This window comes from Crocuta crocuta, unplaced genomic scaffold, assembly GCF_008692635.1.
Source record: "Crocuta crocuta isolate KB4526 unplaced genomic scaffold, BGI_CrCroc_1.0 scaffold219, whole genome shotgun sequence".
Lineage (NCBI taxonomy): Eukaryota > Metazoa > Chordata > Mammalia > Carnivora > Hyaenidae > Crocuta > Crocuta crocuta.
This window is the reverse complement of record NW_027551572.1, coordinates 536,754-551,760: the sequence shown is the minus strand read 5'-3', so window position 1 is coordinate 551,760 and position 15,007 is coordinate 536,754. Positions and strand designations below refer to the sequence as shown.

At 37.0% G+C, this 15,007-nt stretch overlaps 1 protein-coding gene across 1 annotated transcript in view; it reads left to right on the top strand.

Annotated features, from left to right (window-relative positions):
- TTC21B (tetratricopeptide repeat domain 21B) overlaps nt 1-14,506 on the top strand; it is a 79,347-nt gene extending 64,841 nt beyond the window's left edge. Inside the window, exons 26-29 of the mRNA XM_077751170.1 lie at nt 1,715-1,939; nt 7,616-7,736; nt 11,898-11,965; nt 13,386-14,506. Of these exons, the coding sequence (XP_077607296.1) occupies nt 1,715-1,939; nt 7,616-7,736; nt 11,898-11,965; nt 13,386-13,463 (492 nt within the window). The 3' untranslated portion in view covers nt 13,464-14,506. The remainder of the gene's footprint in view (nt 1-1,714; nt 1,940-7,615; nt 7,737-11,897; nt 11,966-13,385) is intronic.
- Nucleotides 14,507-15,007: the final 501 nt, after the last annotated feature.

Genomic DNA, 15,007 nt, shown 5'->3' with positions numbered 1-15,007 from the left:
AAGCTTCAGAGGCACTGAGTTTCATCTGGCATTTTTTTCTTTTAACTCATAAGCTGCATGTATTAAATAAAATGAATATTCATTAAGCAGCTAGTGGCTGCTAGGCACAATAGGAATCACAAAAAAAAAAAAAATCATGTATAGTCTCTTTTATCAAGTATATCATAATCTAGAGAAGATGAGGCAAAGCATACTGACTGTGTACAAACCAAAATCTATTACATTCTGTCCTAGAGTTACAGGTAAAAGTGGTGTAGGAAACAGTATAAGGAAAGTGGGGAGGCCCTTTTGTGGAGAAGTATGATTGAAGAAGACCCACGATGAATTGCATTTTCCAGGCAGAGACAGAGGTGATACATTCTAGGGGAAGGGGAAAATATGAACAAAGGCAAGGAGGCAGAGACACATTCGGTATATTCATGACACTATGTAGCATTCAGATTGATCGATAAAGAGTAGGTAAGAGGAAGTCACCTGAGGAAAGGGTGGAAGACACATTAAACCCAAGCAAAGTGTTTCCACTTGCTTTCATCCTGTCGTCTTGAAGCATATGGGTGCATTGGTTACAACATGGCTCTATTGTCCTCTGTGATCTAAAGTTGCTGCAGCTCTTTAGTGACCGGGAGAGACATTGACAAGCCAGCTGAACACCTTAGGATGTCTGTACCAGAAAAGACATATGGGTCTAATGCAAGGGTTGGAACTCAGGTTTGCACTTTTAGAAACCATTCTTGAGTTCATTCAGGAGTGATAAAGCTGTGAGGAATTGATTAATTCTAATCAAACTCAAGGTGTGTGATTCAGAGAGCTTATTTTTAAATGTATAGTGTGGAATATTTTTAGCATGTGACTAGATCTGGACAATTTTTTTAATGTTTATTTTTGAGAGAGAGGGATAGACTGTGAGCTGGGGAGGGACAGAGAGAGAGAGAGATGGACACACAGTTCAAAGCAGGCTCCAGGCTCTGAGCTGTCAGCACAGAGCCCAGTACGGGGCTTGAACTCACAAACTGTGAGATCATGACCTGAGCCAAAGTTGGACGCTTAACTGACTGAGCCACCTGGGCGCCCCCTAAAAGAGTATTTTAAGGCATGGATTTATTTCATATCATTTCTAAGTGATTAATTGCATGCTTTGATTATAACATTTCATCGGTCAAACTTTATTGGGTGAAGAGGCTTTCAAACAAAACAAGAAGGAAGGGAAAACAAGCAATAGAAGTCCATTTTGATAAAAAGTCAATATACTTAAGTCAACTGAAGTTCACTTAGAGAAGGAATCTTTTCAGTAAATCATTCTCATTCTTGTTTTACAAGGGAAAAAAACTAAGCAATCTGAATGCAGAATATGAAACACAAATGTTCAATTAGTATCATACTGAAATAGAATTTTGTTTTTTTCTGTTTCTGTATAAAACCGTAAAACTAGCTAGTCCCATAAAGATCAAGTCACCCTAACGGTCTGAGTGGTGTGGTTGTGGCATCTGTGTATTTCTGGAATTATTTTGATCACATGGTACCTGACCAGGCTTCTTCATGGTAGCTTGAGATTACTTGGTGTATTAAATAATGACTATGTCACACTTACATCTGCGAAGCCAGGTACAGAATTCACAGGCCAGTTCTCATATTGGGGAGCGCTTGCTACTGTCCTGTTAAACATACAACATTTATATTTGAGTTTATGGGCATTTGAAGTTTTGCTTTCTTACAGAGGGATCATATTCCAGCACTTTTGGGAATGGCGACAGCTTATATGATCTTGAAACAAACTCCAAGAGCCAGAAACCAGCTGAAGCGGATTGCAAAAATGAACTGGAATCCTATTGATGCTGAGGACTTTGAGAAGAGTTGGCTGCTGCTTGCTGATATTTATATTCAATCAGCAAAATACGACATGGCGGAAGAACTATTAAAACGTTGCCTGCGTCATAATAGGGTAGGTGATTGATTGAAGAGTAAAAAATCATTGTTAACCTTTCACTTACAAGCTTCCTGTAACAGGCCATTATATAGCATGTTGGTCCATTTCTAAGGATTCCTGTGTGTTTTTTGAAAATTAAATGTTTAGTCTTAACAAAATCAGGAAATAAACCGTATGAAAGAAGCCATTTGCTCTTGAAAATAAAGAAAAACAGAGATTTATGCAGTTTCAGGGTTCTGCGGTGGTGTATGCCCCACTTACAGAAAGTGTTTGTAGAATGTCAAGCATTTGTCTATGATTATCCAGCTCATCCCAGAACTAATGAAAATTGCAGAAGAACGTTAATTGCGGACGTCTGTCCCTCCTATTAAGAAATACTCTAGATAAATTTACTGCAGCTGCATGTTGTTTTCACATTATTAGAATCCACTATGCATAATATATTTTGTGGGGAAAAGTCTTTCCAGCATTAAATTTGCTTATTAAAAAGTCCTTACCTTTAGGTATAAAATTGAAAATCTTCAAGTCCATACAATTCCACAATGTTTTAGTAACGGTGCATTTTGGTTTTTAGGCACAAAAAAAGAATCTTCTTATGACATTTTTTTAAGTTAATAATTTGTTAGTATTTGTTGAGAAATAACTGTACTCAGAAACTTAAGGATTTTTTAATCTTTATTAATTTTTTAATTTACATTCAAGTTAGCATATAGTGCAACAATGATTTCAAGAGTAGATTCCTTAATGTCCCTTACCCATTTAGCCCATCCCCCCTCTCACAACCCCAGTAATTTAAGGATATTTATCTTTAGAGATTCATGTCAATTACCTCAAAATCTTAATCATAGTAAATCTGTCTTATTCTCTTTGAACAAATTAAGTTATAAAATGGATCATTTAATGCTATTAAGTTACTTTCTTAAGGAACTTTAAAAACCCAAAATATCAAGCCATTTATCAATTTATAGTCTGTACATCTAATTTGAAGTTAAATTGGCCTTGAAAAACAGATAATGCTAATTAATAGGTTTTGAAAAATCTAAACCTCCAGACCCCTCAGGCAAGGGAAATAAAACACAAACTATTGGAACTACACCAAAATAAAAAGCTTATACACAGAGAAAGAAACCATCAACAAAACAAAAACACAGAAGTGAGAAGATATTTGCAATGATATGTGATAAGAGGTTAATATCCAAAGTATATAGGGCCACCTGGGTGGCTCAGTCAGGTTAAGCCTCTGACTTCAGTTCAGGTCATGACCTCACAGTTCGTGGGTTGGAGCCCTGTATTGGGCTCTGTGCTGACATCTCAGAGCTTGGAGCCTGCTTTGGATTCTGTCTCTCTTTCTCTCTGCCCCTCCCCCACTAGCACTGTGTCTCTGTCTCTCTCTCAAAAATAAATATTAAAAATTTTTGGAAAAAAGAGAAAAAAATCCAAAGCATATAGAGAACTTGTACAACTCAACACCCCCCCCAAAAAAATCAAAAACCAAAATAACAAAAACAAGTAATCCAATTTAAAAATGGGCAGAGGACCTGAATAGACATTTTTCTAAAGAAGATATACAAACGGCCAATAGATATGAAAAGATGCTCAATATCACTAACCATCAGGGAAATGCAAATCAAAGCCACAGGGAAATATTACTTCACACCTGTCACAATGACTAGAGTCAAAAAGACAAAAAATAGCAAATGTTGGCAAGCATGTAGAGAAAAGGAAACTCTTGGGCACTATTAGTAGGAATGTAAATTTGTACAGTCACTATGGAAAACATTATGGATGTTCCTCCCAAAATTAAAAGACTATATGATCTGATATACTGCTGGGTATATACCCAAAGAAAATGAAAATACTAATCCAAAAAGATACATACACTCCCATGTTTAAAAAGCAGCATCATTTACAATAGCTGAGATAAGAAGCAACCCAAGTGTACATTGATAAATCAATGGATAAAGCTGATGTGGCACATATATTCAGTGGAATATTAGTCAACCATATAAAAAGAATGAGTCCTTGCCATTTGTACAGTATGGATAGACCTAGAGGGTATTATGCTAAGTGAAATAAGTCAGAAAGAGAAAAGATAAATACCATATGATTTCACTTATATGTGGAATCTAAACAAACAAAAAGCAGGGGCAGGGACAGACTCAGCTTCAAAGAACAAACTAATAGTTGCCAGAGGGGTGGGGAGTAGGGGTATGGGCACAGTGGGTTAAGAGGAGTGGGAGATACAGACTTCCAGTTATGGAATGAATAAGTCATGGGGATGAGAGGTACAGCTTGGGGGGCGTGGGAGGGGGAGCCTGGGTGGCTTGGTGGGTTAAGTGTCCAACTCTTGATTTTGGCTCAGGTCATGATCTCACAGTTCGTGAGTTTGAGCCCTGAGTTGGGCCCTACGCTGATAGGGCAGTGCCTGCTTGGGATTCTCTCTCTTTCACTCTCTCTCTACCCCTCCCCTCAAAATAAATAAATAAACATTTAAAAAAAAAGAAAGAAAGAAAAGAGGTACAGCATAGGGAATATACTCAGTGGTATTGTAATAGCGTTGTATGATGACAGATGGTAGCTACGCTTGTGGTGAGCATGGAATGAGGTACAGACTTGGTAAACCACTATGTTGTACACCTAAAACTAATGTAATGTTGTGTGTCAAATATACTTCAATTAAAAAGAAAAATGTAAACTGCCAAATGTCTGACCCTTACACTCCTAGTCTAGGATTAAGCAAGATTACATGGAAATAAAGGTTTCAGTGCAGATAGAATTTCACATTACCAGAGCAGTGGCCGCAATATATTGCATGGTTGAACACACTGGCTACTTTAGAGGCGCCAGTTTGGCTGATTTAGGCATGTCAATATTGGAAGCATGAGATTCAGGAACTAGAGCTTAGAAACCTTGAATTGTATAATTAAAAAATGGAGATCATCCAGATCTGGGACAGAAATGTACAGGATGACACTAGACCATCTTGTCATACCAGATGGCAAGGAAGCAATTGAAGATGATTAGAGTCATGTCAACGACTCAGGAGCCAGCTTGAAGACACTTTCACTAGCCAGAGTTGGAACATATTAATTATCAGTAAGAATAGTAACTGCAGTGGATTGAAACACACCAAATACATTTAAATCCATGGGTTTACAAAGATCCAAAAAAGAAAAAAAAAAACAAAAACCTAATTTGCCACCATTGACATATACTGATGAACTATTATTTCTGAAGCTGAGAGATAAAGGGAAGTCATTTAGCACTTAGCCTACCTTTTCTGTATGAACTACACTACTGGGTAACAATATAGTATAAAAGACATCTCTTATTAATAGATGTTTTCCAATAATAAATGAAGAAAGAGTAATAGACTGTCATGATTTTCCATCCCTGATAAATTGATGAACAGTTATAACATCATAAAAAGAAACTCTGATGTTATGTGCCTTCTGAGGGAAGAACACGCCATCTATGACAGGGCTGAACTGGGGTGAGACAAGTGAAACCCTCACTTGGGGTCCAAAATTTGCAAGGGTCACCTTAGGCAGCTGGTGCTGCTATAACAAATACCATAGACTGGGTGGCATATAAACAATAGAAGTTGATTTGTCACAGTTCTGGAGGCTGGGCATTTGGGGTAAGGGTGCCAGCATGGTTGAGTTCTGGTGAGGGCACTCTTCTGGGTTGCAGACCACCGACTTTTTGTTGTGTCCTCACATGGTGGGAGGAAAGGGCAAGAGAACTGGCTGGGGTCTCTTTTATAAGGACAGCAATCCCACTGATGAGAGCTCCATCCTCATGACCTAATTACCTCTCAAAGATCCCATTTCCTAGTATCACACTAGAGGTTAGGATTTCAGTGTATGAATTTGGGGGGAATAGAATCATTCAGTCCATTGTAAATAAATTATCATTTAATCAAGATAATCAAGACTATTATTATAAATTATAATAAAAGATTACTATAATAATTTAATGCAGGGACACACGGGTGACTCAATCGGTTGAGCATCCAACTTCGGCTCAGGTTCTGATCTCACAGGTTGTGAGTTCAGGCCCCATGTCGGGCTCTGTGCTGACAGAGCCTGGAGCCTGCTTCAGATTCTCTGTCTCCCTTTGTCTCTGCCTCTCCCCGACTATGCTCTCTGTCTCACTCTCTAATAAATAAACATTCGAAAAAACACTTTTAATTAATAATTTAATGCAGTATTTTTTTAATCAAAGATGTCAAAATTTAAATAAATCTATTTAAATAAATAGCATCTGATAGTGCTGTGCTGAGCGGTATTGAAGCCTGAAACAAAAGGGAAAATGTATGCTTCATATCCATGTTTTTATATATTTTTCTTTTTTAAAATGTTTACTTATTTGTATTGAGAGAGGAAGCAGGAGCCAGGGAGCAGCAGAGAGAGGGAGAGAGAGAATACCAAGCAGGCTTCATGCTGTCAGCACAGAGCCCCTCACAGGGCTCGAACTCATGAACCATGAGATCATGACCTGAGCCAAAATCAAGAGTCAGATACTTAACCGACCCCCAGGCGCCCCTATGTATTTTTCAATGGGTAATGATTTTAATGAAAATATTATTAATGTATTTACTTCCATTAAAGTCAGGACAATAAAATCATAATAAATATTATTTGGGTATAAAGAAAATATGTAAATTTTAAGTGTGAGTTTTAATATCCCAACTTTTCAGTTTGATTTGTAAAAATTTAACATCCAGGGGAAAAATTATCAATTAAATCACAAAAACATGTATATAGAGTTGCGCATTTTTCCTTTTGCCTCAGGCTTTGGTGTGGCTCAGCAGAGCACTGACCTCTGAAGTACTTTTACCTCCCTCCTCAAAGATCAAAACCAAATTCAAACCTCTAGATCTAAGTACAATTTCCATGGAAGATTGGTGATATAGGAATGTATTACATAAACACCGCAAGGATACATTCAACTAAATTTGCACTGTGAGAAATTCTAGCATAAAAATTCTTTTCTGCTACGTTTAATTGCAAGAAAAGAGACACAGAGAGAGATGGAGAGGAAACCTCTAGATCAAAACAAAGTTGAGACATTTCCACCCGTTAAAATGTGTGGGTCTTGTTTGGATCATCCTCCTAACTAAAAATGAGATTATTTGAAATTTGAATAATGACTAGATATTTGGTAATATCAAGGAATAACATGTTACATTTAGGTATGAAAAATTATGGTTATGTTTAAAGAAAGTCCTTGTATTTAAAGAAGCATACTGAAATATTTATGAATAAGATGATACAGTATCTAAGGAATTTTTAATCTCAAAATACAGAAGGACAAGTGTAGGGGGTAGAAGTTAAAACAGTATTAATCCTGATTTTAATTGTTGAAGATAGAGGTTCATGGGGTTCATTACACTATTAATTTTAACTTGAAACATTTGTAATAAAAACTATGTGTGTGTGTATGTGTGTGTGTGTGTAAAATACACAGTCCCTTGCCTCTCACATAAAAATCCTGACGGGGGGGATAGAGGTGGAGCTTGATGAGAATCTTCCACTAAATCCCATAGATGACTTGATTGCATAGCCAGGTTTGAAAAACAAGTGTTTTATGTGCCAATTAAATGAGTTAATATGATCGACCTCTACAGTCATAAGCACCCCATAAAATCAAGTTTAATCTGTTCATACATCTTCCATTTTTCTTCAGTCTTGCTGCAAAGCTTATGAATATATGGGATACATTATGGAAAAAGAGCAAGCATATTCAGATGCTGCCTTAAACTATGAGATGGCGTGGAAACATGGCAATCAGACAAATCCAGCAATAGGTGAGTTTAATAAATTAGATGCTAGGCTGTTCCTGGAAACTTGGATTTTATTTGTAAATCTTCATTTAAATGTGTTTAGTATTATTAAAGTACAAAATATACATTAAGAGTCAACTTCCTAAATAAAAAGCCAGCTTCCTTTATCAGTCCTTCTGAAAAATAAATTTTATGTTCATAATAGATTATTAGCTTAAAGTATAATTTCCTGAGATTCAAACTGGTCCTCAGTTACATCTTTTTTTTTAATGTTTATTTTTGAGAGAGAGCGAGAGAGAGAGAGAGAGACAGAGGGCCAGCAGGGGAGGGGCAGAGAGAGAGGGACACACAGAATCCGAAGCAGGCTCCAGGCTCTAAGCTGTCAGCACAGAACCCGACGCAAGGCTCAGACCCATGAACCATGAGATCATGACCTGAGTTGAAGTTGGATGCTTAACTGACTGAGCCACCCAGGCGCCCCTACATCTAATCTAACTCTGCCCCTTTCTCTCCCTTGACCGTCAGCTATTTCTAAAATTGTAATAGTGTAAGAAAAAGTGTTCCAATGTCAAATCAATTGGGAAAGCATTTCATTAAATCAGGATCAATTTCAGTGGCGGGGGAAGTGTGGGAGAGGCAGAGAGAGGGAATCTTAAGCAGGCTCCATGCCCTGTGTGGAGCCCAGTGTGTGGCTCAGTCTCACAACCGTAGGATCATGACCTGAGTTGAATTCAAGAGTCAGATACATAACCAACTGAGCCACCCATGTGCCCCTCTTTACTGCAGAACTTCTTATGTCTTTAAACACTAATGTGTATTGTGATGGATATAACAGAGGAGACGTGTTTTCCACAATAATATGACCATGGAACATTTTTTTTTTTACTGAGCATCTAGAAACATCAACTTGTTCCAGTGATAGACTCAAGGAATGTGGTCTCCAATATCCCTACCAGATAGACCTGGAATCTGGAATGTACTTAGTGACTAGCCTCTCCCCTACAATGTGAGGGAGTTCATACCCGTGCTCTTCCCTTTCTTTCTGCTGAGCCAAAATGTGCTGCATTGAAACTATCCAGGTGTCTTCTCTGGAGGAACCCACGGAATCTTTTCCCCTTACCAGCGGGGGCATTCTGATTCTACCTCTGTCCTGTCCCCCCCCAAGACATCTCTTCACACCACCCTAATTACTTGTTCATTCTTGCAGAGACTTCCTTCCAAGTCTTCTACTCTTCTTGTTACTGTCTCCTGGAAACTCTAAAATAATGCTTCCCAATCTGTCCTTTGGAATAGTTGGTGAAATGTTAATAGTTACTTCTTAAAAAAAAAAGAAGAAAGAAAGAAAAAAGAAAGAATTGAGTATAAGGAGATTAGGTTTCATAGCCAAATAAGTTTGGAAAAGGCTCTTTTGTTTGTCCATGTCCCTCCTGAAGTGTTGTACCAGAAATGAGCAAGTTTCTTAAGTATAATTTAAGATCTAATTATATGTATAATCAACCTATTTTTTTATTAGGCATTTTAGTAGTTATTAACTTAACCTTAAGGTGGCATCCGTCTTTTGAGCAGCTGTGTCGTGGTACAGACTCTGATTTAATTTGCAATCATCTTTACATTAACTGCTGTCAGTTCAGGACTTTCCCCACCTTGTATTTTTCTGGGGTCTCTTATTTTACTAGACTGGTATAGGGCACAGGACCTAATACCATACCATTTGTTGATGGTATTTTTCCTTCTCAAGTATCATGTATCCTACAGAATAAAGTCAGCTTGTAAAACAAAAATTCTTTAAATATACTTTAGTCCACAGAAGGAATACATTTAGAAGTTATTTAAACATTCTGTTCCTTGGAAGAGTTCAGCACATACAGAGATTCCAACTCATTCGTTCTTTGATTGTGTCATCTGTGTATTTTATAGATGATTTTATCAATTTCCCCAACTTCTCATTAGTAAGTTTTCTCTGAGGCTCTCAGTTCATTCTTTAGTTTCTGCCTTGAGATTGTCATTGTATCCAATACCTCCAATTGCCTTTCGCTTTTTCAGGTGTCAGGAAATCCTTAAAATTATGGTCATGTTCTTTCCAAAGGGTTGAGGCTTGAGTGCTGTCACTATGAAAGGTACCGGGAACTGAGATCCAAAAAGAAAACACACTTATGTTTCCCCCTTTATATCCATTCTCTGGTTACCTGACACTCACTAGACTGTGTACACTGTTCACGTTCATCCCTCTCCCCTCTCCCCTCCTATGCCACCTTTTCCCCCCTCATTACACAGAGTTGAATTTTTGTAAGCTTGACAGGTATAATGCAGCCACAGTGCACATATCCTTTGACATTTCTGGCCCTTTATTTCCTCTAAAATTTTTTGAACAAGATGATCTATCAAGTTTTTTCCAACATTAAAACTTGGTTCTTCTAATTTAGTGTTAGTCATATTTGTATGGTGCTCTAAAATTTTTAAAAGCATTTCAGGGCAAGTATTTCCTTTGATCTTAAAAGTATACTGGGGGTACCTGGATGACTCAGTCAGTTAAACATCTGACTTAGGCTCAGGTCATGATCTCACGGTTCATGGGTTCATACCCCACATCAAGTTCTGTGCTGACAGCTCAGGGCCTGGAGCCTGTTTCAGATTCTGTGTCTCCTTCTCTCTCTGCCCCTCCCCTGCTTGTGCTCTGTCTCTCTCTGTCTCAAAAATAAATAAACTATAAAAGAAAAAAAAAGAAAGGTACACTAAGAGAGAGAGGGATTCTGATGAGAAAACTTGAAATTGTTAGCTAACCTGACTTGCTGAGATCTCAAAGCCAGTCAGAAAGCCAGACCCCAAACTAAAGCCCATGTTTTTTGGCTCTAGTTTTCATGTAAAGTATGTTTGACATGGTGTGACATCTTAAATTGTTTTCCTTTTTGAATGTCACCAACATTGTTTATGAGCCAATTTTATAATTCCTTTGTAACGATATTAAGTTTAACCCTCCAAAACTTACTGGTTTAATTTTTGATAGTTTGATAGGCATGTGTGCTTATGTGTGTTTATATCAAACACTATGAATTTTAGATAAGTCCTGTTTTTTATTTTTTACTACCTTATTACATTAGCCAGTAATTCTTTACAAAGATTTGTTTGAAATTTTAAAAAATGTTACTTTTATTAGACCCCAAGAGCAGCATTCAGATTTCCATGATTTATTTTTATAAGAGGTAAAGTGAAATGTTGAATATATTAAATACATATTATTTAACATCACAGTATATATTATCATGTCTTATTTATGAGTATACTGCCATTGTTACTTTCATATCTTCTGTTTGCTGACTCTTACAGCATTCTTACAGAAAAGCAACAATCATTTAAGAATGTCTTAAAACTTTAAATTGTCAATATTTGAAACATGAGATTTTGGTTTCAATAACTGTGATAATTGTTACCAATCATTGATGTGGAATATCTGGCGACTGCTCTGCACTCTTCTGCCCCCGCCCCCCCCAACTGCTCTGCCCTGTCATATCCCCAAGCCCATTTGTGTCCTGTGGGTCCCACAACTGCTTCTGCCTGGTCAGCTCCCTCCGCCATCTTGCTTCCCATTCCCTCGGCCCGTCCCCCCTTCCGATTCCAGGCATTGCCTGATACCCACCCCTCCCCAACCAGGTTGCTTATAATAGCTCTCTTGGCTTGTACCTTTCTTTCATAGCACTTATCTCACTTTGGAAATTGGAAACATACTTATACAATTACTTACAGAACGTACTTTCTGTCCTAATAGAATGTACACCTCTTGACTGCAGGAATCAGTTTGCCTGACATGTTAAGTACTATAGAAGCCTGTACGGTATAAATGAATAACTGTGTTACCATTTACTGCCTTGTGATGAGTTATTACTATAATCTGAAATAAATGGGATTTTTTAAGTAAGTTACAAAAGCCACTTCTGTAGGATGGAAGTCTTCTAACCCAACAGGATATTCACTGCAGTCCTTTTTCTAACTCCATTTTCTTCGCTACCTATTCTCCCTTCAAATTGCTCCACGTTCCATTTTCCCATCCCTTCTCTCTTTACAGTATAGTCACCAGCCTTCGTTAAGACTTCTCAGTGAGTAAGCACACAGAGGGGGTAGAAAAGGTAATGCTAGCAGTGTGCTCTAAAAATAGTGCTACATCTTTTTTTTTTTTTTTTGTCTTAACAGGATACAAACTGGCATTCAATTACTTAAAAGCAAAAAGATATGTGGATTCAATTGACGTATGTCACCAGGTAACACTTCAATTTAGATTTGTTAAAATTTTTCAGATACACAATATCCTATTTTTAGTTAATCTAAAGATGTACGTGAATACATCTTACTGCAATGGTAGAGGTGGACAATGTTGTATTTGGATTAAATGGCTCATCAATACATCTGGGAAAGATACTCACTTTTCAAAGTTTAGAAAATAATAAAATTTACTTGAATTCTTAAGCATGTTTTTAATTGAGGCTCAAATAAAATTTTTGTATCACATTAAAGACAGAGGCTAGAGGCGAAGCATGTGAATTAAAACTATTGATTCTTCAATCCATTGTTCTGAATAGAAGTTCTTGTGAATATGTCTAAATCTGGTTAGTAGAGAATTCAGATATATAAATTAGAGATAAAAGGTATTTCTGTTATTTAGAAGTCATTCAATTACATTTCTGTAATCGACCCCTAACTAAATGATCCCTTACTAAAGTGACAAATATTTAAGTTGCAGGTTTAGAATTTGCAGTTTCTTTATATTTACATAGTCCCATTGATATAGAAGGCACTGCCCCCATTGTTCCAGATAAGGCATAATATTAAACATTGTTAGGAGCTCCAAGAAAAGCAGCTTCTTCGAAAAGAATTATGTACTGTCTCCTATCCCAGATAGCTGTATCAGCATCATTATAGTAAATACTTGGCTTCAGTGATTGCTATTGATTACTGAGCATCTCTGTAAGGCAGTGTTTCACATTAAGGTTAAGGTTGTACATTGATGTAAGGTTATGCATTAGAATCATTTGTGGAATTCTTTTTTAAAAAATGAGTATCTCCCCACTACGAGACTTAGTAGCCTGGAAATTTGTATGTTTCAAAATCACTCCAAGTATATCTGATATGTGCTACTGGTCAAAAATAACTTTGTAAGGGTTTATTAATATCATATGAATAGCTAAAATTTTCTAAGTTTTTATTTATTCATTTCGAGAGAGAGCATGTGCTTGACCCAGGGGAGAGAGAGAGAATAGGGAGAATCCTAATCAGGCCCTGCACTGAGAGAGATGCGAAGCTTAATCTTGGGAACCATGAGATCATGACCTGAGTCAAAATCAAGAGTCAGATGCTTAACCAACTAAGCCCACCCAGGCGCCCCGAATAGCTAAATTTTCTAAATATTTAAAATCATTGATATATACTTGTTTTTTTACAACTGATCTATTAAAGTAATTATATTTGTTGTATTTCTCACATGTATTCTATTGTTGTCTTCTAATTACTACTACTAGGAGTTATGTCACATTTCAAATGTCACCTTTAAGAAGTGTTGTTGTATTAGTAACATTAAATACAAAGAAATCTCAACCGTAATGCATATTTCCAATAAGTTTCATAGCTCTAGTTCTCAGTAATTAATCACAAGCTCTTGTGCTTTTTTGTTTTTTGTCTTTGTAGGTTCTTGAAGGACATCCAACTTATCCAAAAATCAGAAAGGATATACTTGATAAGGCCCGCATGTCTTTGAGGCCTTGAAAACTCTTATAATTTAGTTTGTTTATACAGGCAGAAATGAAAGGAATCAGTTCTTCTAGTTCAAAATAGGTTTGAGCTAAAACGCTGTAGCAGAAGCATCCTTTTCTTTCTCCAGCAGAGGCTGCTATTGTATATGAAGAGAAATGCTGTGTCACAGGATGGTTTCTCATGGAACAGGTGACGTAGGGCTGGTTTATTTGATTGACTCTCTTGATTAGTAACAGATTTGGTGTCTCTGTGGAAAGATTAAAACCCATTTATATGAAGAACATTTTACTAAACACTAGGTAATTAGGTATCCTATACCTTTTCTTAGGAGCATTAGTTTTTTATTTCAGGAAATATATTTAAAATGCTGCTGTTCTTTGTTAACATCCTCTGTTGTTTCAGAGGTTTGAGAAATTTTTCTTGTAAATAATGTATGAAAAAGGGAAAGTCTGTTTGAATAAAGACTTTATAAATTTATATTTTGTATTGCTCTTGGAACTTAAGAGACATGGTAAGTTTTGCAAAATCAGGGTAAGCTCCCTGTACAATTTGCAGTACTTAATGAGTAATAGTACAGAATATGTGACTTGCCAAGAATCTTTTTGGAAAAATACAAGAATGTGAGTTTCCCTTTCCTTCGTTGAACTCATTCTTTCTGCTTTCAATGTCAATGTGATCTTAAGAAATAATCTATACCTGAAATCAGTTTACATAGGTCAACTCTTATAGCAATAATTAACCATAGCCCAAAGACTCAGTCTTTTCATATGACTTCAGACACTGTAACATCTGGCAGAGAAGGGTGACAATATTTCTGGTCAACAGGGACTCCCCACGCACACCCTGTGAAAGCAGCTGTTTACCTTACCATGCCTAACACCCTCTGACCCAGCAGGTGTCAGTCTTTTAGGTTAAGTCTAACCTACTCTTAATGAACTCAATTTTTAGCATTATTTCTGATTTGTTGTCTATATCTTTCTCAGTTGTCTTTAAAAATACCCTAGAGTCTTCTGTTTCATTTGCGTTTTCAATAAATACAGAGTATTTTTTAGTCACTTGCTGCTTTTAAGTGTCCTATGTTTATTTCTTTTTATAGCTCATTTTCAGTCACTTCTGCAATTTTCCAGAGTCCTCTTAATTCCAATTATATGTTACAAAATTGTAATAAAAATCTTTTGTGAGAGAGAGAGAGATGGAAGAGAGCATGAGTATGGGAGGGGCAGAGAGAGGGAGAGAGAGAGAATCCCAAACAGGCCCCACACCATCAGTGCAGAGCCTGATGGGGGACTTGAACCCCCGGACCATGAGATCACGACCTGAGCTGAGATCAAGAGTTGGACACTTAACCAACTGAGCCACCCAGGCGCCCCTAATCATTCTTCTTTTTCACCTACCTTATTGCATTTTGTGAAAATATTTAATAATAAGAGCATTTTTGAAGCATTTCGTATCTGTTAAAACACTTTCACGTATCTTATTACAGTTGATACCACCCCTCAACCCTAGGATATAGGCTTCATTATCCCCATTTATAGCTCTGAAACTGCGGCAGATTA